Below are 24,479 nucleotides of genomic sequence, written 5' to 3'. Positions count from 1 at the left end.
GAAATGGTTGGAGTAGACAGTGTCCCTGCAAACAAAGAGGGTCGATTGCTAGATTGGCTCTATGAACTAGGGAGCTAAAATCTATCACGATAAGAACCTAAGAAATAGGAGCAGGTGTAGGCCATACGGCCCCTCGAGCCTGCTCCGCCATTTAATACGATCATGGCTGATCCAATCATTGACTCAGCTCCACTTCCCTGCCCGCTCCCCATAACCCCTTATTCTCTTATCGTTTAAGAAACTGTCTATTTCTGTCAAATTTATTCAATGTCCCAGCTTCCACAGCTCTTTGAGACAGCGAATTTCACAGATTTGCAACCCCCTGAGAGAAGAAATTTCTTCTCATTTCAGTTTTAAAAGGACGGACCCTTATTCTAAGATTATGCCCTCTAGTTCTAGTACAAAAGTGGTGAAATTAACCAGTGTATTATTTTTAATAAAAAATTCAACATTTTCTGGAATGCCAATCCATTGCCAATTTTGTCCTGTTAACATTTGTATTTCCATCTGCAGGCTTTCAATAGAATTGGAAAAATGTTGGATAGACTTAGTTGTTTTCACATGTCAGCTTCATTCTTGAATTATCAGTTTTTTGGATGTTGTGCCAGCTGTTTTGAAGCTTTTGCTAATTTTCTACATTGGCACATATAATGGATTTAATGGATAAATCAGGCACAGCCATTTCTCATTCTCTTCAGCAACAGGACAGCTTTCAAGGTGATCAGAAGCTCTTTAAGAGCTGCTGGCATAGAATAACTCAACCTTCGGCTGGAAGTGCTGCAACTCCATGTAAATGAGCTGACGTTGCAGTACAATGAGGTGTGCTCTCTGCACTATAGACGCACAAAGCTGGAAGAACAGCAGTCCCAGCCCCATTGTGCTAGGACCACGTTATCAGCTCTGTATAGTTTATTTAACTCTAAATTATGAAGATTTCTGAATGCATATTTGTAAAGTAAATTATACAAAATATATATAATTCTGATCAAGTTTTAAGTTAGAAAAGAAGCCTAAGCAATGGCATAAAAATCACACTGAAGGATTGTGTGTATAAGGTTGCAGTAAAGTACTTTCTTTGCAAATGTGTTAATGATTGACTGTAATCTTTGAGCTACTAAATGACCCTTTGTCCCAGGAAGCATTGTATATATGAAGCAGTTAAGAACAACCTATGTTGTTACGAACATGACAGAACTTTCATGATGTTGGTGTTAAATAGAGATTCAGTAAAAATGAAAGCAAAGGACAAAATGAGTCGGTAACATTTTATTCCAGAGCACATATACAGTACAACTCTTTTATTCCACCACTTTTGGATGATACAAAATGCAATCTTATTTATTAACCTTCCCTTCAAGTAAATATTTTACCAACATTGCTGAAGAGTTTACCTTGCTAAACCTGGCTACAAGATGTTCATGTAATCTTGCTTAAATAGGAAAGCAACTGACAATATTTGAGATATATTACAATTAACACATAAGCTCTTTTGCAAAACTAATGCGTTAAAGCAACATTAACGTTCGGAGTGCGGCGGGCTGCAGTTCGGAAGTGCATCATAAAAATAACTTTAATTTTCAATAAGTCAGGCTCAAGAATTCCTATCCCGTTCTGCACTATTGTTACATCATTAAGGAGAGCATTGGTCTCCTGCATATTGAGGAGATGCTGATCGTCACGAACACGAAATGGAACATTTCGAAGATGTAATGCATCGCTGATTTGAAATGAGGCTGTTTTATATTTTATATAAACAACATAAGTAATAATAACAAAGCCGATGGCATTGGGGTCAAGATACAGAAACAGAGAATAGAAATGCAGCATTTTAGTGAAAACAGGCAGATGCTGCAGTTTGAAACGCAGCCACTTGAACACGAAGCTATTTTGGAATAAAGCGCGTTTCTCGCACTCCCTTCGCCGGACTCGCGGCTGCCGTAGCCCCAGATAAGATGGCGGCGGCTCAGGATGTTCATGTCAAGATCTGCGCGCAGGAGATCATCAAATATGATCTGGAGATCAAGGCGTTGGTTCAGGTGAAGCCGCGTCTACTTCACTCGATGCCCCACCAAAAAAATCACAATTATACCAGGATCATCCGGACAGAAACAGCACATGAACAGGACTGTGAATGTACAGGCAGTGTGTGTTTGTGTACATATGTACAGGCAGCCTGTGTGCATACATACAGCCAGCATGGTATTGTGTGTTTGCATACATACGTACAGGTATTTGTGTATACGTGCAGGCAGTGTGTGTGTACACGCACAGGCAGTGTGCGCGCGCGTGTGTATATGCACAGGCAGTCAGTGTGTGTGTATACGTACAGGCACTGTGTGTGTGTACATACTGGCAGTGTGTATGTTGGTGCATGTACATGTATATGTACAGGCAGTGTGTGTATACATACAGGCTGTGTATATATACTTACAGGGTGTGTATGCTTACAGGCTGTGTGTTTGTGTGTATACATACAGACTATATACATACAGGCTGTGTATGTATGTATACATACAGGCTGTGTGTATGTATACATACAAGCTGTGTGTATACATACAGGCAGTATGTGTATACAGGGTGTGTGTGTGTACAGGCTGTGTGTGTGTGTGTACAGGCAGTGTATGTGTGTACAGGCAGCGTGTGTGTACAGGCAGCGCGCGTGTGTGTACGCACGCACAGGCAGCACGCGCGTACGCACGCACAGGCTGTGTGTGTATTTATGCACAGGCTGTGTGTGTATTTACGCACGTGTGTGTGTATATGCACAGGCTGTGTGTGTGTGTGCGTACTGGCAGTGTGTGTGTTGGTGCATGTACAGGCTGTATGTGTATGTATACGTACAGGCAGTGCGTGTATACGTACAGGCTGTGTATACATACTTACAGGGTGTATGTATGCTTACAGGCTGTGTGTATTTGTGTATACGTATAGGCTGTGTGTGTATGTATACGTATAGGCTGCGTGTGTATATATACAGGCAGTGTATGTGTGTACAGGCAGTGAGTGTGTGCGTACAGGCTGTGTGTGTGTGCAGGCAGTGTGTGTATGTATGTACAGGTATGTGTATGTACGCACAGGCAGTTGGTGCATTCTTTCTTAAATAATTGCAGGATTTTCACCTCCATCACTCTGCTCAGAGTTCTAAGTGTCGATCACCCTCGATATTAAGAAAAATGAAAGTCTTAGGTTTACACTCATGTTTAAAGAAATGTTAACATTAAGCCTAGATAAACAAAACAGCACACAAATTCTTGGGTACGGAAGCACCATCTTCATGAAAATGTTTCGGAGGAAGAAAAGCTGCCATGATAATGTCACATTTATATGATACAGGCTGTGTGTGTGTATATTTACGCACAGGCTGTGTGTGTATATTTACGCACAGGATGTGTGTGTGTGTGTATATTTACGCACAGGATGTGTGTGTGTGTGTATATTTACGCACAGGCTGTGTGTGTGTGTGTGTATATTTACGCACAGGCTGTGTGTGTGTGTGTGTGTGTATATTTACGCACAGGCTGTGTGTGTGTGTGTGTGTGTGTATATTTACGCACAGGCTGTGTGTGTGTGTGTATATTTACGCACAGGCTGTGTGTGTGTGTGTGTATATTTACGCACAGGCTGTGTGTGTGTGTGTGTATATTTACGCACAGGCTGTGTGTGTGTGTGTGTATATTTACGCACAGGCTGTGTGTGTGTGTATATTTACGCACAGGCTGTGTGTGTGTGTATATTTACGCACAGGCTGTGTGTGTGTGTGTATATTTACGCACAGGCTGTGTGTGTGTATATTTACGCACAGGCTGTGTGTGTGTATATTTACGCACAGGCTGTGTGCGTGTGTGTGTATATTTACGCACAGGCTGTGTATGTGTGTATATGCACAGGCTGTGTGTGTGTGTGTGTATATGCACAGACAGTCAGTGTGTGTGTATAAGTACAGGCACTGTGTGTGTATACGTACTGGCAGTGTGTGTTGGTGCATGTACAGGCTGTATGTGTATGTATACGTACAGGCTGTGTATATATACTTACAGGGGGTGTGTATGCTTACAGGCAGTGTGTGTGTGTATACGTACAGGCTGTGTGTGTATGTATGCTTACAGGCTGTGTGTTTATGTGTATACATATAGGCAGTGTGTGTGTGTGTATACGTATAGGCTGTGTGTGTGTATACGTATAGGCTGTGTGTGTGTACGTATAGGCTGTGTGTGTGTGCACGTACAGGCAGTGTGTGTATGTACAGGCAGTGTGTGTATGTACAGGCAGTGTGTGTGTGCGTACAGGCTGTGTGTGTGTGTGCGTACAGGCAGTGTGTGTGCAGGCAGTGTGTGCATGTATGCACAGGCAGCGCGTGCGTACGCACAGGCCGTGTGTGTGTGTGTACGCACAAGCCGTGTGTGGGTATGTATGTGTACAGGCAGTGTGTGTGTGTATACATACAGGCAGTTTGTTTGTCTACGTGCAGGCAGTGTGTGTGTGTGTGTATGTGTACAGGCATTGTGTGTGTGGGTATGGATGTGTACAGGCAGTGTGTGTGTATGTGTGTGTCTGTACATGCAGGCAGTGTGTGTGTATATATTCATACAGTGTGTGTGTGTACAGGCAGAGTGTGTGTGTACAAGCAGTGAGTGCGTGGACACTATAATATTGTGTATATGCACACATGGTGTAGTGTGTATGTATATAGACTCACTATATAGAGTGTAGGGGTACAGACTACATAGAATATATGGGTACAATATATACATACAGATTATAGACTATATAAATACACAAGCATATTGCAGTTATCTAATTTGAGATGGAGAGTAATAAGTGTACAATATGTATGTGATTGTGTGGGCATATGCCACCCAAGTTGAGGGTAATTGTTTAGCTTCCTTATAACTGTTTTGTGGAAACAACAAAATGATGTAAAGCACATCAAAATATCATGGTATCATATAATTTGAGATGGAGAGTAATAAGTGTACAATATGTATGTGATTGTGTGGGCATATGCCACCCAAGTTGAGGGTAATTGTTTAGCTTCCTTATAACTGTTTTGTGGAAACAACAAAATGATGTAAAGCACATCAAAATATCATGGTATCATATAAATGTGACATTATCATGGCAGCTTTTCTTCCTCCGAAACATTTTCATGAAGATGGTGCTTCCGTACCCAAGAATTTGTGTGCTGTTTTGTTTATCTAGGCTTAATGTTAACATTTGTTTAAACATGAGTGTAAACCTAAGACTTTCATTTTTCTTAATATCGAGGGTGATCGACACTTAGAACTCTGAGCAGAGTGATGGAGGTGAAAATCCTGCAATTATTTAAGAAAGAATTAGATCCTGCCATAGGATTGTGTAGCACTGTTCTGGACGATTGACTTGAGATTGGCTGAATAGCCTACCTCATCCATAAGTATATTGTGAAGAATTTATTTATGGGGCAGGAGATATATTTAACACTTGTATGAGGATTGTGTGTGGTGATTGTGTCCATGTAGCATTTGTTGAGCTGGTCTTTAGATGCAGTCATTCAGTTTTTTTTTTTAAGATGTTTACTTTTTAGATTTATTGGAAAAAAATTTTTTTAAACCAGTTGAGTAGGATTTTCTATGATGTGATGAGCATTTTCTCACTTCCATCACAAGTGAACTTTGTTTGCACTTTACTGGTGAAATTGAGGAGCTCATTTTCCTGCCCCACCCCTCACCTCAGCATTCCACGTCTGGACCGGGGTCAAGCATAGAAATTAGAAACATAGAAACATAGGGCCCAAGTTTCCACATGATTTGCGCCTGATTTTTAGGAGCAACTGGTGGAGAACGGACTATCTTAGAAATCGCAATTCTCCACATTTTTTTTTTCTGCAGTTCTAGTCAGTTAGAACAGTTCTACTTTGGAACAGAATTTTTTCTTCAAAAGGGGGCGTGTCCGGCCACTGACGCCTGATTTCAAAGTTTCCACAGTGAAAACGTACTCCAAACTAACTTAGAATGGAGCAAGTGAAGATTTTTGTAGAACTGAAAAAAACTATTCTACACATTAAAAAATCAGGCGCAAGTTACGAATTAGGCGTCCAGAACGAGGGGGGGGGGGGGGGGGGAAGGGAAGTCATTAAATTCTACAATAAATCCTTAGTTATACTTATACAAATATTATACAAATAAATCCAACATGAATAAAAATTTATAAGCAAAGAAAAGATTAAATAAACCATCTTCCTACCTGTGTGAAAGTGCTTCAGCCAGCCTCACAAGTTCGTTCGTTCGTTCCCGACGGCAGGGGGGGAGGAGGAAGCTGTTCCCGACGATGGGCGGGCGAGAGGGAGGGAGTGCGGGCCTGACCGACCGCCCGCCCGACCGCAGCGGGGGGGGGGGGGAGGAAGCCGTTCCAGACGGCGGGAGTGCGGGCCCGATTGACCGAACGCAGCAGGGGGGTGGGGGGGGGGGGGGGAGGAGAGGGGAGAGGAAGCCGTTCCAGACGGCGGGCGGGAAGGAGACAGTGAGAAGGCTGCAGGAAGCCTCAGAAGTTGAGCCGTCGGGAATGGCTGCTCAACTTCTGAGGCTTCCTGCAGCCTTCTCAGTGCTGATGTGCTGATGGCAATGTGCTTTTATTAAAAAATGTTCAAAAATTAAACAGCTACAAAGAACTACAAAAATGGCCGAGTGCCAATGTTTCCTTCACACTGCGCGTGCGCGAACGCTCCAACGTGCACGCGCAGGGTTGCCGGCAGGAAAAAAACTAATTTAAATGGTACCCGCCCCCTCCCATTTACAAAATCGGCGCGAGTGGTAGGCTCTGCCCCCTTCACGCCACGTCAGGCAGACATGGAGCTGCAAGGCGCTCGAGAATAGCGTGTTTTTTTTTCAGGCGCCGTTTTAGGCGCGAAAACGGGCGCCCAGCTCGGAGGGGCACCCGTTTTTTATCGTGTGGAAACTTGGGCCCACAGAAAATAGGTGCAGGAATAGGCCATTCGGCCCTTCGAGCCTGCACCGCCATTCAATAAGATCATGGCTGATCATTCCCTCAGTACCCCTTTCCTGCTTTCTCTCCATGGCCCTTGATCCCTTTAGCCGTAAGAACATAATAAGAACATAAGAATTAGGAACAGGAGAGGGCCATCTAGCCCCTCGAGCCTGCTCCGCCATTCAACAAGGTCATGGCTGATCTGGCCGTGGACTCAGCTCCAATTACCCGCTTGCTCCCCATAACCCTTAATTCCCTTATTTCTTAAAAATCTATCCATCTGTGATTTGAATACATTCAATGAGCTAGCCTCAACTGCTTCCTTGGGCAGAGAATGCCACAGATTCACAACCCTCTGGGAGAAGAAATTTCTTCTCAACTCGGTTTTAAATTGGCTCCCCTGTATTTTGAGGCTGTGCCCCCTAGTTCTAGTCTCCCCTACCAGTGGAAACAACCTCTTTGCCTCTATCTTGTCTATCCCTTTCATTATTTTAAATGTTTCGATAAGATCACCCCTCATCCTTCTGAACTCCAACGAGTAAAGACCCAGTCTACTCAATCTATCATCATAATGTAACCCCCTCACCTCCGGAATCAGCCTAGTGACTCGTCTCTGTACCCCCTCCAAAGCTAATATATCCTTCCTTAAGTAAGGTGACCAAAACTGCACGCAGTATTCCAGGTGCGGCCTCACCAATACCCTGTACAGTTGCAGCAGGACCTCCCTGCTTTTGTACTCCATCCCTCTCGCAATGAAGGCCAACATTCCATTCGCCTTCCTGATTACCTGCTGCACCTGCACCTGCAAACTAACTTTTTGGGATTCATGCACAAGGACCCCCAGGTCCCTCTGCACCGCAGCATGTTGTAATTTCTCCCCATTCAAATAATATTCCCTTTTACTGTTTTTTTTTCCCAAGGTGGATGACCTCACATTTTCCGACATTGTATTCCATCTGCCAAACCTTAGCCCATTCGCTTAACCTATCTAAATCTCTTTGCAGCCTCTCTGTGTCCTCTACACAACCCGCCTTCCCACTAATCTTTGTGTCATCTGCAAATTTTGTTACACAACACTCTGTCCCCTCTTCCAGGTCATCTATGTATATTGTAAACGGTTGTGGTCCCAGCACCGATCCCTGTGGCACAGCACTAACCACCGATTTCCAACCCGAAAAGGACCCATTTATCCCGACTCTCTGCTTTCTGTTAGCCAGCCAATTCTCTCTATCCATGCTAATACATTTCCTCTGACACCGCGTACCATTATCTTTTGCAGTAACCTTTTGTGTGGCACCTTATCGAATGCCTTTTGGAAATCTAAATACACCACATCCATCGGTACACCTCTATCCACCATGCTCATTATATCCTCAAAGAATTCCAGTAAATTAGTTAAACATGATTTCCCCTTCATGAATCCATGCTGCGTCTGCTTGATTGCACTATTCCTATCTAGATGTCCCGCTATTTCTTCCTTAATGATAGTTTCAAGCATTTTCCCCACTACAGATGTTAAACTAACCGGCCTATAGTTACCTGCCTTTGGTCTGCCCCCTTTTTTAAACAGAGGCTTTACATTAGCTGCTTTCCAATCCGCTGGTACCTCCCCAGAGTCCAGAGAATTTTGGTAGATTATAACGAATGCATCTGCTATAACTTCCGCCATCTCTTTTAATAGCCTGGGATGCATTTCATCAGGACCAGAGGACTTGTCTACCTTGAGTCACATTAGCCTGTCCAGCACTACTCCCCTAGTGATAGTGATTGTCTCGAGGTCCTCCCTTCCCACATTCCCGTGACCAGCAATTTTTGGCATGGTTTTTGTGTCTTCCACTGTGAAGACCGAAGCAAAATAATTGTTTAAGGTCTCAGCCATTTCCACATTTCCCATTATTAAATCCCCCTTCTCATCTTCTAAGGGACCAACATTTACTTTCGTCACTCTCTTCCGTTTTATATATCGGTAAAAGCTTTTACTATCTGTTTTTATGTTTTGCGCAAGTTTACTTTCGTAATCTATCTTTCCTTTCTTTATTGCTTTCTTAGTCATTCTTTGCTGTCTTTTAAAATTTTCCCAATCTTCTAGTTTCCCACTAACCTTGGCCACCTTATACGCATTGGTTTTTAATTTGATACTCTCCTTTATTTCCTTGGTTATCCACGGCTGGTTATCCCTTCTCTTACCGCCCTTCTTTTTCACTGGAATATATTTTTGTTGAGTACTATGAAAGAGCTCCTTAAAAGTCCTCCACTGTTCCTCAATTGTGCCACCGTTTAGTCTGTGTTCCCAGTTTACTTTAGCCAATTCTGCCCTCATCCCACTGTAGCCCCCTTTGTTTAAGCATAGTGCGCTCGTTTGAGACACTACTTCCTCACCCTCAATCTGTATTACAAATTCAACCATACTGTGATCACTCATTCCGAGAGGATCTTTTACGAGGAGATCGTTTATAATTCCTGTCTCATTACACAGGACCAGATCTAAGATAGTTTGCTCCCTTGTAGGTTCTGTAACATACTGTTCTAAGAAACAATCCCGTATACATTCTATGAATACCTTCTCAAGGCTACCCCGTGAGATTTGATTTGACCAATCGATATGTAGGTTAAAATCCCCCATGATTACTGCCGTTCCTTTTTCACATGCCTCCATTATTCCCCTGATTATTGTCCGCCCCACCGTGAAGTTATTATTTGGGGGCCTATAAACTACGCCCACCAGTGACTTTTTCCCCTTACTATCTCTATTCTCCACCCACAATGATTCAACATTTTGTTCAATAGAGCCAATATCGTCTCTCACAACTGCCCTGATATCATCCTTTATTAACAGAGCTACCCCACCTCCTTTCCCTTCTTGTCTATCTTTCCGAATTGTCAGATACCCCTGTATGTTTAATTCCCAGTCTTGGCCACCCTGCAACCGCGTTTCAGTAATGGCCATCAAATCATACCCATTTGTAATGATTTGTGCTGTCATCTCATTTACTTTGTTTCGAATGCTGCGTGCGTTTAGGTAAAGTGTTTTAATACTAGTTTTTAAACCATGATTTTTAGTTTCGACCCCTCCTGCAGCCCTTTTATATTCATACATATTGTCCCTTCCTATCACCTTGTGGTTTACACTTACCCCAGTGCTACTGTGCTCTGTTGCCTCCTGCCTTTTGCATTCTTTCTTGGGGTTCTGTTTATCTGAGCTCTCACCCACTCTAACTAGCTCAGAGCCCTCTCCTGGGTTCCCATCCCCCTGCCAAGCTCGTTTAAAGCCCTCCCAACCGTACTATCATCGCACCAACGCTCTTCTCGATCTTCCTTGCTGCAATGCTCCATCTCACTCTCAACAGGCTCCCTGTTGGAGTGGAACTAAAGTATAGAACCAATGGGAACCTGTTCAACCTTCGTCACCTCCAGGCTAGATCCAAGGTCGTCCCATCCTCTGTCATCGAACTACAGTACGCAAACGACGCTTGTGTCTGCGCACATTCAGAGGCTGAAATCCAAGCCATCGTCAACATCTTCACTGAGGCGTACGAAAGCATGGACCTTGCACTAAACATCCATAAGATAAAGGTCCTCCACCAACCTGACCCCGTCACACGGCACTGCCCCCGGTCATCAAAATCCATGGCACGGCCTTGGACAACATGGACCATTTTCCATACCTACTATCAGCAAGGGCAGACATCGATGATGAGGTCCACCACCTCCAGTGCACCAGCGCAGCCTTCGGTCGCCTGAGGAGAGTGTTTGAAGACCAGGACCTCAAATCTGGCACCAAGCTTATGGTTTACAGGGTAGCCCTCCTATATGGCTCAGAGAAGTGGACCATATACAGTAGACACCTCAAAGCGCTGGAGAAATACCACCAGCGCTGCCTCCGCAAGATCCTGCAAATCCACTGGGAGGATAGACGCACCAAGGTCAGTGTTCTCGTTCAGGGCAATATCCCCAGCATCGAAGCACTGACCACAATCGACCAGCTCCGTTGGGCGGGCCACATCGTCCGTATGCCCGACTCCCAAAGCAATTGCTCTGCTTGGAACTCCTACACAGTAAGCAAGCCCCAGGTGGGCAGAGGAAACGTTTCAAAAACACTCTCAAAGCCTCCTTGATAAAATGTAACATACTCTCCGCACCTGGGAATCCCTGGCCCAAGACTGCCCTAAGTGGAGGAGGAGCATCCGGGAGGGCGCTGAGCACTTCGAGTCTCATCGCCAAGATCATGCAGAAGCCGGGTGCAGACAGCGGAAGGAGTGTGTAGCAAACCGGACTACCCACCCTTTCCTTCAACCACTGTCTGTCCCACCTGTGACAGAGACTGTAATTCCCGTATTGGACTGTACAGTCACCTGAGAACTCAATTTTAGAGTAGAAGCAAGTCTTCCTCGATGCTGAGGGACTGCCTATGATGATGATTGGACAGGCGCAACGCATCCTGACTAGGCTGTCTACCTGAGAAACGGGCACAAAATTAAACATAGATACAGGCCTCTGACATCAGGGCAGGCAGTGACTAGTGGGGTACTGCAAGGTTCTGTGCTGGGGCCCCAGCTGTTTACACTACATTAATGATTTAGGCGAGAGGATTAAATGTAGTATCTCCAAATTTGCGGATGACACTAAGTTGGGTGGCAGTGTGAGCTGCGAGGAGGATGCTATGAGGCTGCAGAGTGACTTGGATAGGTTAGGTGAGTGGACAAATGCATAGCAGATGAAGTATAATGTAGATAAATGTGAGGTTGTCCACATTGGTGGTAAAAACAGAGACACAGACTATTATCTGAATGGTGACAGATTAGGAAAAGGGGAGGTGCAACGAGACCTGGGTGTCATGGTACATCAGTCATTGAAGGTTGGCATGCAGGTACAGAAAGCAAATGGCATGTTGGCCTTCATAGCGAGGGGATTTGAGTACAGGGGCAGGGAGGTGTTGCTACAGTTGTACAGGGCCTTGGTGAGGCCACACCTGGAGTATTGTGTACAGTTTTGGTCTCCTAACTTGAGGAAGGACATTCTTGCTATTGAGGGAGTGCAGCGAACGTTCACCAGACTGATTCCCCGGATGGCGGACTGACCTATCAAGAAAGACTGGATCAACTGGGCTTGTATTCACTGGAGTTCAGAAGAATGAGAGGGGATCTCATAGAAACGTTTAAAATTCTGATGGGTTCAGACAGGTTAGATGCAGGAAGAATGTTCCCAATGTTGGAGAAGTCCAGAACCAGGGGTCACAGTCTAAGGATAAGGGGCAAGTCATTTAGGACCGAGATGAGGAGAAGCTTCTTCACCCAGAGAGTGGTGAACCTGTGGAATTCTCTACCACAGAAAGTTGTTGAGGCCAATTCACTAAATATATTCAAAAAGGAGTTAGATGTAGTCCTTACTACTAGGGGGATCAAGGGGTATGGCAAGAAAGCAGGAATGGGGTACTGAAGTTGCATGTTCAGCCATGAACTCATTGAATGGCGGTGCAGGCTAGAAGGGCCGAATGGCCTACTCCTGCATCTGTTTTCTACGTTTCTATGTTTCTTTCTTGCTGCTGATGGAAATCAACATCTCGAAGGACCCAATTGTGTGAAAAAAACGCCCGGGGGTTTATAATGAAAAAAAAGCTTATCTGCCTGTCTTCGGTCTACCATAAGGCTCCCATCGATTTCTGGTCTGCATGGATAAGACAATAGATCCTACGCTAGCTTTCACTGGGGTGCCCAATGAATATAGCTATAGGAAAATGAGGCAGAAGATCAGAACTGCCCCTTCCACCTCGCTTGCCATCTTGTGATGCGCCCAGTGCAACATTGAGGAAAAGTTGCGAAAATCAATCCCAAATTTGTAACTTATTTTTGACCTCTGGTATTTTCTGCAAATCTTTTAGGGGGAAAAACTCAGAAATATGTTCTCAATGGCAAGAGACTAGGAAAAGTGGAGGAGCAAAGAGATTTGGGTGTCCATGTACATAAATCAAAAAAAGCTGGTAGAATGGCTAATCGAATGTTGGCCTTTATCTCAAGGGGGGATTGGACTACAAAAGTGAGGAAGTGATGCTTCAGTTGTACAGAGTCTTGGTCAGACCCCATCTGGAATATTGCACTCTGTTTTTTGGTACCACGCCCCAGGAAGAATATATTAGCCTTGGAGGTGGGTATAGTGCAGATTCTCCAGAATTATAGAAACATAGAAACATAGAAAATAGGTGCAGGAGTAGGCTATTCGGCCCTTCGAGCCTGCACCGCCATTCAATGAGTTCATGGCTGAACATGCAACCTCAGTACCCCATTCCTGCTTTCTCGCCATACCCCTTGATCCCCCTAGTAGTAAGGACTACATCTAACTCCTTTTTGAATATATTTGGTGAATTGGCCTCAACAACTTTCTGTGGTAGCGAATTCCACAGGTTCACCACTCTCTGGGTGAAGAAGTTTCTCCTCATCTCGGTCCTAAATGGCTTACCCCTTATCCTTAGATTGTGACCCCTGGTTCTGGACTTCCCCAACATTGGGAACATTCTTCCTGCATCTAACCTGTCTAAACCCGTCAGAATTTTAAACGTTTCTATGAGATCCTCTCTCATTCTTCTGAACTCCAGTGAAAACAAGCCCAGTTGATCCAGTCTTTCTTGATATGTCAGTCCTGCCATCCCGGGAATCAGTCTGGTGAACCTTCGCTGCATTCCCTCAATAGCAAGAATGTCCTTCCTCAAGTTAGGAGACCAAAACTGTACACAATACTCCAGGTGTGACCTCACCAAGGCCCTGTACAACTGTAGCAACACCTCCCTGCCCCTGTACTCAAATCCCCTCGCTATGAAGGCCAACATGCCATTTGCTTTCTTAACTGCCTGCTGTACCTGCATGCCAACCTTCAATGACTGATGTACCATGAAACCCAGGTCTCGTTGCACCTCCCCTTTTCCTAATCTGTTACCATTCAGATAATAGTCTGTCTCTCTGTTTTTACCACCAAAGTGGATAACCTCACATTTATACACATTATACTTCATCTGCCATGCATTTGCCCACTCACCTAACCTATCCAAGTCACTCTGCAGCCTCACAGCATCCTCCTCGCAGCTCACCCAACTTAGTGTCATCCTCAAATTTGGAGATACTACATTTAATCCCCTCGTCCAAATCATTAATGTACAAGGTAAACAGCTGGGGCCCTAGCACAGAACCTTGCGGTACCCCACTAGTCACTGCCTGCCATTCTGAAAAGTACCCATTTACTCCTACTCTTTGCTTCCTGTCTGACAACCAGTTCTCAATCCATGTCAGCACACTACCACCAATCCCATGTGCTTTAACTTTGCACATTAATCTCTTGTGTGGGACCTTGTCGAAAGCCTTCTGAAAGTCCAAATATACCACATCAACTGGTTCTCCCTTGTCCACTCTACTGGAAACATCCTCAAAAAATTCCAGAAGATTTGTCAAGCATGATTTCCCTTTCACAAATCCATGCTGACTTGGACCAATCGTGTCACCTCTTTCCAAGTGCGCTGATTTGACATGTTTGTTGCCCATCCCTATTTACAGTGAGAAGTTGATGGTGGGTCGTTTTCTTAAACCATTGCAGTCCTTGTGGTGAGGATGCTCCCGTGCTGGTCTAAGATAAGGAGTTCCAAGATTTTGACCCAGTGAGGATGAAACAACAATGGTGTATGTCCACATTAGAATGGTGTGTGACTTAGAGAGGAACTTGGAGGTGATCACATGATCTTGTCACTCTTGCCCTTTACTGTGGAGTTTGAAGGGCTGGGGGTTGAAGTGCTGTTTTTTTTATTGTCCATTCTATCATAGAATTAATTTTAATTGTGGTGCCTTTGGTTGATCCTTACACCTATTATATAAAATCCTTGTTGCCTATTGTTCCACACCCTCAAGCCCCATTCCAACTTTGTCCTGCGCTGACCCCTTAATGTCCCATGGGAGAAATTGCCCTGCAGGCCTTGGGGCTGGCGCGGGCAGATGTCAACGGCAGCTTTGCGGGCAGACACCCGTTCCCGAATCGCTGTTTAAAGGGGAGGTCTGCAGCTCTCCGGGCTGCCATCTTTGTTGGTCGGCCCGACATGTATTGGGCCACCATCGTGCAGCCCGGCACTCCATCTTGGGTGTCTCACGCGTTTCTGGTGGCCCAGTGGCAACCGCCAAAGGGCCATGCAGAGTGCGCAGCGGCCCTCCCCTTTAATCCAATTTTAATCGGGCGATAAAAGTCCAGGCCCCAGAAGATTACCGCCCCCAGTCAGAGCGAGGGGCAATGTTGTCCCCCTGATCTCTAACAAGGGTATCTCTGACTACTTGATCACTGCAATCTCCTGCCCCACCTTCTCATCAAACACCACATACCAGGAGCTCATTGGACATTTTTGTCTCCAAGATCATTCATGTAGTTGCCTCCTCTGAACCCTGTCTTTGTGCCATCTTTCCCCTTGCCCTCGCCAAGCTTATTTTGTTTGTGAAACTCTTATCTTTCCACTCAAATCCTGACCTCGACTCCACTTCCTGGATCTTAGTTTTCTCTGCACAGGCACCATTCCTCTCCCCTTAAAAACCACCATCATCATCTCACTCCTCAAAAAAACCTACCCTTGGCCTATCCATCCGCTCCAACTGTTGAGACTCTACAGCTCCCTTTCTAAGGTATGAAATGTGTAGTCGTTTCCTATCTCTGCCCAGCTCTCTGAAAACTCCTTGCTCAAATCCCTCCACTCTAGCTTCTGACTTTATAGCCAAAGTTAGGGCTCAGATTACATCACAAACCCATGAGAATAAATGGTTTATTAATGCCATCCTAACCCCAATTTAAAATCATTTATAGTATCATAGTATTATACCAGGACTTAAAAGGTTAAGTTGCATAAACTTGGCTTGTATTTCCTTAAGTTTAGAAGATTGAGGGGTGATCTAATTGGGATGTTCAAGATGATAAAATGATTTGATAGGGTAGAAGCTATTTTTTGTGGTGGGGAATCCAGAACAAAGGGGTATGGTCTTTAAAATTTGAGCTAGGCCATTGAGTGAAATCAGGAAACACTTTTGCTAAAATGGTAGAGAAAATGTGCAGTTCTCTCCCCTAAATGGCACTGGCTGCTCAATCAAAATTTTCAAGACTGAGTTGGACAGATTCTTTTTAGGTAAGAAATATGAATCAAAGGCAGGTAAATGGAGTTGAGGTAGCAATCAGCCATGATCTATTTGAACAGGCTAGAGGCATTGAATGGTCTTTACCTGTTCCTAGTTCTCGTGTGTCCTAGAGAATAAAGCAGCAGTGAGAAATGGAATCATATGGTGCAAGGTAAAACTGCCCGCAGCATCCTCATGACAAGGTGATATCACAGTCCTGTACTGCCCACAGATTTTGAATGACATATGTTATTGCGCCATGCTACAGTGGAAGTCAAATTAAGTTTCACCACTGGTTGTTAAAATCTTTATATTTCTTTTAGTAGAGCGACCTTAGCTGCTTTAACCTTCAAGCAGCTAAGGTCTCTCTATGAAAAGGTTGCTGTTCTTTGCCATCCAAATTAATTTGGCCACGGTAATAATTTTCAATACTGCCAATTAAAGCATAATCCAAGCTTTAATGGAAAATTGACTGTATACAGTTGAAAGTTCTTCATTCTCTTAAATTGTAACTTGGTTTTAAAGCTTTAATGATAGATGACGAAAAAATTATTAGTAATGTATTACATTCATTAAATTATATAGATTTCTGTTCGTCATACCTCAAATGTTAAACCTCTTTCTTTATCAGATGCTAAGCAACCTGCTCTGAATTTTCAGCATTTTATACTTTTATATTGGTAATATGATTAATTTGCATGTATTTTCAACTTCATGTACTTCATTCTCATTAAATAATTCTAAAATCAATGATGGTTTGATTTTAATCTGTCATTGTATAAGAATCCCTCATGGGATACGTCTGTATAGTGTTAAACCCAATGTGTGGATTAGAAGAGCTGGATTGTGAACACCTGTTAATTTCCCTGCAGGATATCAGAGGCAGTCCTGGTCCCTTGAGTTTGCTCACAGAATTAAATGCTAAAGTGAAGGAAATGTTTCAGCAACTCCGACTTCGAATACAGGTGAGGACTTGGTTGATGGTTGAATAACTTTTTTCTGCTTAAAATAGTGTCCAGCAAGAAATATGAATATATCCACTTTAAACCGGGCATGCAAACTAACTGAGCAATTGTACCCTTACAAAAAAAACCCAGTGGATTTAGGACACTGACCTGAATAACAATTCATAACACGTGTTCATTGGGCTGATTTCAGTTAAGAGCACAGATGCATTCATATTTATCTTCTTTTCGGTACGATACTGTACTTTTGTTACTTTGGAAATCTATGATTATCTAAACCAGTATCTGTGAACAGAAAAATGTGAGCTACAATATTTAACCTTTCTGATAGACATCACTGGTGCCACGTTTCTGTTTCTATATCAACTCTTGCAACTAAAAATGAAAATTAGGAAATGTTTTCAGTTTTCTCCAGCTTCTCTCCTTTTTGAGCCTCTCTTGAAAGCAGTGAATGTCAACAACCGTCTGGTATCTCACCCAAGTGACTATTAATGAGTGAGCAGGGAGTATTGGCAGATAGTTCAACCATTGGGGACATCCAAATCGAACCTGATTCTATTTTTGATGTCCACAACAACAGCAGCAATTTGATTTCTTGAAGCACCTTTAAAATAGTAAACAGAGGCAAGGTTGAAGGGGGTGACTTTTAGGAGATTTTTGAAGGTAATGTTGCAAATTTGGGTCTGCCATAGATGCCTTCTTGGGTTCAGTGGTTTCAGTCACTCTCTTGTGGCCTGAGTGGCTACTTTTTATGGAAATTGGCACCCACTGCTCTGTATCTATTTGTGCAGTAACAGGACCCTGGAGTGCAACAATGACATTCCCTTTTGATCTGGACTAGAACTTCATGTTCTACACGTGTGTACACCTTCAATCTTGCTGAAGGCAAACAAAGTTAACACTAGGTAAGACACCATCTGGTTTGAAGCACAAACTATTTTATTTCACAGTCGATAAAACATGCAGGACAATGAGGTAGAGGTACGGTAGTGTGGTTATGTTTGATCTGTTGTTTAGCTGCTGAGTGCAGTTTAAGCTCTTTGCTTAATGTGAGGCTGCTAATTTCCTGCATCCTTTTGGGGAATATATCTCATTTTCTTTCTGCTTCTTTAATGTTGTTTGTTGACATGCAATAACACTACCATTCTTGTAAGGCGATAATGGAAATGTGGGGGTAATTTTCCATCTTCGGTGGTGGCCCAGCAACTTATAATAGAAACATAGAAAATAGGTGCAGGAGTAGGCCCTTCGAGCCTGCATTACCATTCAATAAGATCATGGTTGATCATCACCTCAGTACCCCTTTCCTGCTTTCTCTCCATACCCCTTGATCCCTTTAGCCGTAAGGGCCATATCTAACTCCCTCTTGAATATATCCAACGAACTGGCCTCAACAACTCTCTGCGGTAGAGAATTCCACAGGTTAACAACTCTGAGTGAAGAAGTTTCTCCTCATCTCGGTCCTAAATGGCTTACCCCTTATCCTTAGACTATGTCCCCTGGTTCTGGACTTCCCCAACATCGGGAACATTCTTCCTGCATCTAACCTGTCCAGTCCCGTCAGAATTTTATATGTTTCTATGAGATCACCTCTCATCCTTCTAAACTCCAGTGAAAACAGGCCCAGTCGATCCAGTCTCACCTCATATGCCAGTCTTGCCATCCCGGGAATCAATCTGGTGAACCTTCGCTGCACTCCCTCAATAGCAAGAACGTCCTTCCTCAGATTAGGAGACCAAAACTGAACACACTATTCCAGGTGAGGCCTCACCAAGGCCCTGTACAACTGCAGTAAGACCTCCCTGCTCCTATACTCAAATCCCTGAGCTATCAAGGCCAACATACCATTTGCCTTCTTCACTGCCTGCGGTACCTGCATGCCAACTTTCAATGACTGATGTACCATGACACCCAGGTCTCGTTGCACCTCCCCTTTTCCTAATCTGCCGCCATTCAGATAATATTCTGCCTTTGTGTTTTTGCCACCAAAGTGGATAACCACATTATACTGCATCTGTCATGCATTTGCCCACTCACCTAACCTGTCCAAGTCACCCTGCAGCCTCTTAGCATCCTCCTCACAGCTCACACAGCCACCCAGCTTAGTGTCATTTGCAAACTTGGAGCTATTACACTCAATTCCTTCATCTAAATCATTGATGTATATTGTAAATAGCTGGGGTCCCAGCACTGAGCCCTGCAACACCCCACTAGTCACTGTCTGCCATTCTGAAAAGGACCCGTTTATCTCTGCTTCCTGTCTGCCAACCAGTTCTCTATCCATGTCAATACATTACCCCCAATACCACGTGCTTTAATTTTGCACACCAATCTCTTGTGTGGGACCTTGTCAAAAGTCCAAATACACCACATCCACTGGTTCTCCCCTGTGCACTCTACTAGTTACATCCTCAAAAAAATTCCAGAAGATTTGTCAAGCATGATTTCCCTTTCATAAATCCATGCTGACTTGGACCGATCCTGTCACTGCTTTCCAAATGCGCTGCTATTTCATCTTTAATAATTGATTCCAACATTTTCCCTACTACTGATGTCAGGCTAACCGGTTTATAATTCCCCGTTTTCTCTCTCCCTTCTTTCTCAAGTGGTGTTACATTATCTACCCTCCGGTCCATAGGAACTGATCCAGAGTCGATAGACAGCTGGAAAATGATCACCAGTGCATCCATTATTTCTAAGGCCACTTCCTTAAGTACTCTGGGATGCAGACTATCAAGCCCTGGGGATTTATCGGCCTTCAATCCCATCAATTTCCCCAACACAATTTCCTGACTAATAAGGATTTCCTTCAGTTCCTCCTCCTCACTAGATCCTCGGTCCCCTAGTATTTCTGGAAGGTAATTTGTGTCTTCCTTCGTGAAGCCACCTTCCGTGTCTTATTTTTACTCCAGACCGGGATGTACAATTGTTGAAGTTCATCCATGTGATCTTTAAATGTTTGCCATTGCCTATCCACCGTCAACCCTTTAAATATCATTCGCCAGTCTATTCTAGCCAATTCACGTCTCATACAATCAAAGTTACCTTTCCCCTAAGTTCAGGACCCTAGTCTCTGAATTAACTGTGTCACTCTCCATCTTAATAAAGAATTCTACCATATTATGGTCATTCTTCCCCAAGGGGCCTCGCACAACAAGATTGCCAATTAGTCCTTTCTCATTGCACATCACCCAGTCTAGGATGGCCAGCCCTCTAGTTGGTTCCTCGACATATTGGTCTAGAAAATCATCCCTAATACACTCTAGGAAATCCTCCTCTACCGTATTGCTGCCAGTTTGGTTAGCCCAATCTATATGTAGATTAAAGTCGCCCATGATAATTGCTGTACCCTTATTGCATGCATCCCTAATTTCTTGTTTGATGCTGTTCGCAACCTCACTACTACTGTTTGGTGGTCTGTATACAACTCCCACTAGCGTTTTCTGCCCTTTGCTATTCCGCAGCTCTATCCATACAGATTCCACATCCTGCAAGCTAATGTCCTTTCTTATTATTGCTTTAATTTCCTCTTTAACCAGCAACGCGACCCCACCTCCTTTTCCTTTCTGTCTATCCTTCCTGAATGTTGAATACCCCTGGATGTTGAGTTCCCAGCCTTGGTCACCCTGGAGCCATGTCTCTGTAATCCCAATTATATCATATTCCTTAATAGCTGCCTGCGCAGTTAATTCGTCCACTTTATTATGAATACTCCTCGCATTGAGGCACAGAGCCTTCAGGCTTGTCTTTTTAACACACTTTGCCCCTTTAGAATTTTTCTGTAATGTGGCCCTTTTTGAATTTTGCCTTTGGTTTCTCTGCCCTCCACTTTTACTTTTCTTCTTTCAATCTTTTGCTTCTGCCCCCATTCTACTACCCTCTGTCTCCCTGCATAGGTTCCCATCCCCCTGCCATATTAGTTTAAACCCTCCCCAACAGCAGTAGCAAACACTCCCCCTAGGACATTGGTTCCGGTCCTGCCCAGGTGCAGACCGTCCAGTTTGTACTGGTCCCACCTCCCCCAGAACCGGTTCCAATGTCCCAGGAATTTGAATCCCTCTCTCTTGCACCATTCCTCAAGCCACAAATTTATCTTGGCTGTCCTGCAATTCCTACTCTGATTAGCATGTGGCACTGGTAGCAATCCTACTACCTTTGAGATCCTCCTTTTTAATTTGACTCCTAGCTCCCTAAATTCAGCTTGTAGGACCTCATCCCGTTTTTTACCTATATCGTTGGTACCTATATGCACCACGACAACCGGCTGTTCACCCTCCTCCTCCAAAATGTCCTGCAGCCGCTCCGAGACATCCTTGACCCTTGCACCAGGGAGGCAATATACCATCTTGGAGTCTCGATTGCGGCCGCAGAAACGTCTATCTATTCCCCTTACAATAGAATCCCCTACTACTATAGCTCTCCCACTCTTTTTCCTGCCCTCCTGTGCAGCAGAGTCACCCATGGTGCCATGAACTTGGCTGCTGCTGCCTTCCCGCTGAGTCATCCCCCCCCCCCCCCCCCCCCCAACAGCACCCAAGGCGGTGTATTTGTTTTGGATGGGGATGACGGCAGGGGACTCCTGCACTACCTTCCTTCCACTGCTCTGCCTAATGGTCACCCATTCCTTATCTACCTGAGTAACCTTTAGCTGCGGTGTGACCAATTCACTAAACATGCTATTCACGACATCCTCAGCATTGCGGATGCTCCAGAATGAATCCATGCGCAGCTCCAGTGCCGCAATGCTGTCTGTCAGGAGCTGCAGCAGGATGCACTTCCTACACATGTTGTCATAAGAATACAGGGTATAAGCATAGAGCAGCAAAAGACCCTTCAGCCATGAAGTGCATTCCTTCCATAGACCATGTGCAGTTTGCTATATTATAGACTGCCCAGCCTATTTCATCTCCTGAGGAAAGATTCTCTCAATCCCTTCTGGTAAATGAAGGAAACTTCAGGCTATTCATTTCATGTTCTTTCTTCACTGCCTAGCAGTTCAGGATCCATTACGTTCCGTAGAGCAGGGGTTCTCAACCTTTTTGCTTCTGAGGCCCCCTCCTGTGTTATAAAAATTCCATGGGCACCTGTAACACAGCATCATTATTTTTTTCTGTATAAAATGAGTTATACAGTTAAATATATACAGGTATATAATTATAATATTTTTGTTTTACTTAATTATCATAAAGTTGAGACTGTCGCCGAGGTTGATAGAGTTCTGCTTAAGTTAGTAGTCTGTTGCCGAGGTTGGTAGACGGTGGGCAAGGTTGGTAGGCACCAGCTGAGGCTGGTAGCTGTCTCTGGAACTAATAGAGTGCTGATGAAGCCGATGGTATCGACAGCTATACCAGTTCTTGCTTCTCCTCTTGTCTGTTACTAACGAACCGAGCACACCTGCTGAGACTAGACACCGTCTCCTTGATAACACAGTGGACCGATGACCGTGAGCTTTTGGGGCCAAGCGATGTTTTCTGGTTCCTCTTGTCCTGTGTGGGGCCGGGGACTAAAGTGATTCTGTGCCTTTGTTAATTGGTGACTCGAGCGTGGAAGGTAAAACTCTGTGCCTTGGATACTGTAACCTTTGGGGATTGGCATTAAATCAACTTTAAATTTTCTGCATGATGGAAACAGGGAGCCACTGGCGGACTCCTTGAAACCTTAAGGTGGGCCCTTGGGGGCCGTGGACCCCCAGTTGAGAACCCTTGTTGTCGAGTGTTTAATGTCTGTATTTGTCCCATAACCCTGAATGCTGTTTCTAACCAGATATTTATCCAGTTCTTTTTAGAGGTAATAATGCCAAATTAACTACTTTTGCTAAATTATCCGCACATATACTGATGTGGGTTTGGGAACACAGTTCCATCTCATTTTACGACTTGCTTGAGGCTGTTGATTGGGCACAAATCTAGTCAGCGAGACAAAATACAATCCAAATTAAATTGCGTGAATTTTCTACACAATCAATTTTCCCAGCATTTTAAAGACCTGGATCATGTCATTTCTAAACAAAATTTCACAATTGAAAACATGCTCAATTCTGAATCTCCATCATTTATAGTCCCAAGTCCTGCAATTGTCCTTTTTGTTTTTTTCTGAACTTTTTCCAAGGCATCCGTGTCCAAAATTGGGAATCTCTGTTCACACAGTGCTTGACCCTGTTTATAATGGAGCCATTATCCTGAGAGGGAGAAGTGAAGGGACAATGAGCAAATGGAGATTTTATAATGCTTTATTCTGTTGTTTAATATTTTATAAATGTCATCAAGCAAAGCCTTGAGGAAAATCTCAGAGCGATGGAAGTGGAGTTTTGAGTCCTTGAGTTAGTTAGTGAGAAAGTGAATGATATGTTGTGTTGAGTGTGCATCCTTATTTTTAAGAAATGCTATCAGTATCTCTTTAGCAGTAATTGACTTTTCACAGCTCTACAAAGTAAAATATTACCATAGCAAAGGGTAAAATACTATGACAAAGTTCATTTTACCTTTAATCTAGGTATTCTATGGGCTTCCCCATTTTGTGTGTGCAAAGTAGATAAGTGAGCAAGGGACTGATAAGCAAAAGGAAAGAGTTGTAGAGGAACGTATTGCAGTCTCTAGCAATATAGAGTCGAATGTTTTAGCCTGGCTATAGTTTTGATGATCCACCTTCAGGTCTTTAAGCGATCTCTTGTGTATGAACTCTAACATACTTTCCTGATTGTTTTGAAGGATCTAGAACAGATGGCAAAAGAACAAGACAAAGAATCTGATAAACAAGCTCTGCAGGCCGAAGTGGAGAACCATCACAAACAGATGTTAAGGTAAGTGATCATTGAGGTACAAATCTGAAAACCTTGAGGTAATGTGAGTTCTAAGGCTTTACTTGTTTACAAACATTTCATGGATTAGACATATTTCTTGGACTTGCAAAGATTCTATTCTTTTTCTTTAAAAGTTTTCAAGGGTCAAAATGAACATAAGAAATAGGAACAGGAGTAGGCCACCTGGCCCCTCGAGCCTGCTCTAACATTTAATAAGATCATGGCTGATCTGATCATGGACTCGGCTCCACTTCCCTGTCCGCTCCCCATAACCCTTTATTCCCTTCTCGCTCAAAAATCTGTCCATCTCCACCTTAAATATATTCAATGAGGCCCAGCCTCCACAGCTCTCTGGGGCAGAGAATTCCATAGATTTACAACCCTCTGAGAGAAGAAGTTCCTCCTCATCTCAGTTTTAAATGGGCGGCCCCTTATTCTGAGACTATGGGCTCAAAATTGCCCAACAGTTGCTCCTTTTTTTTGGAGCAACTTGATTTTTCTGGAGTATCTTAAAAATCCCCATTTTGCACATTAAATTTGCGCCAGTGTAAGTGGGTTAGTTAGGATTTTTTTTAGTTTCTTTTTTTTTTTCAAAAGGGGGCGTTACCAGCCACCTATGCCCATTTT

The 24,479-nt window shown here is 43.8% G+C and overlaps 1 protein-coding gene across 1 annotated transcript in view; it reads left to right on the top strand.

The window, feature by feature from the left end:
* Positions 1-1,943: 1,943 nt before the first annotated feature.
* LOC139262113 (vesicle transport protein SEC20-like) overlaps positions 1,944-24,479 on the top strand; it is a 52,927-nt gene continuing 30,391 nt past the window's right edge. Inside the window, exons 1-3 of the mRNA XM_070877260.1 lie at positions 1,944-2,036; positions 16,961-17,053; positions 23,761-23,852. Coding sequence (XP_070733361.1) covers positions 1,953-2,036; positions 16,961-17,053; positions 23,761-23,852 — 269 coding nt within the window. The 5' untranslated portion in view covers positions 1,944-1,952. The remainder of the gene's footprint in view (positions 2,037-16,960; positions 17,054-23,760; positions 23,853-24,479) is intronic.

This window comes from Pristiophorus japonicus, chromosome 4 (assembly GCF_044704955.1).
Source record: "Pristiophorus japonicus isolate sPriJap1 chromosome 4, sPriJap1.hap1, whole genome shotgun sequence".
NCBI classification, from domain to species: domain Eukaryota; kingdom Metazoa; phylum Chordata; class Chondrichthyes; family Pristiophoridae; genus Pristiophorus; species Pristiophorus japonicus.
Note: the sequence above shows the minus strand (reverse complement) of the source record. Positions and strands in the feature narration are given on the sequence as shown.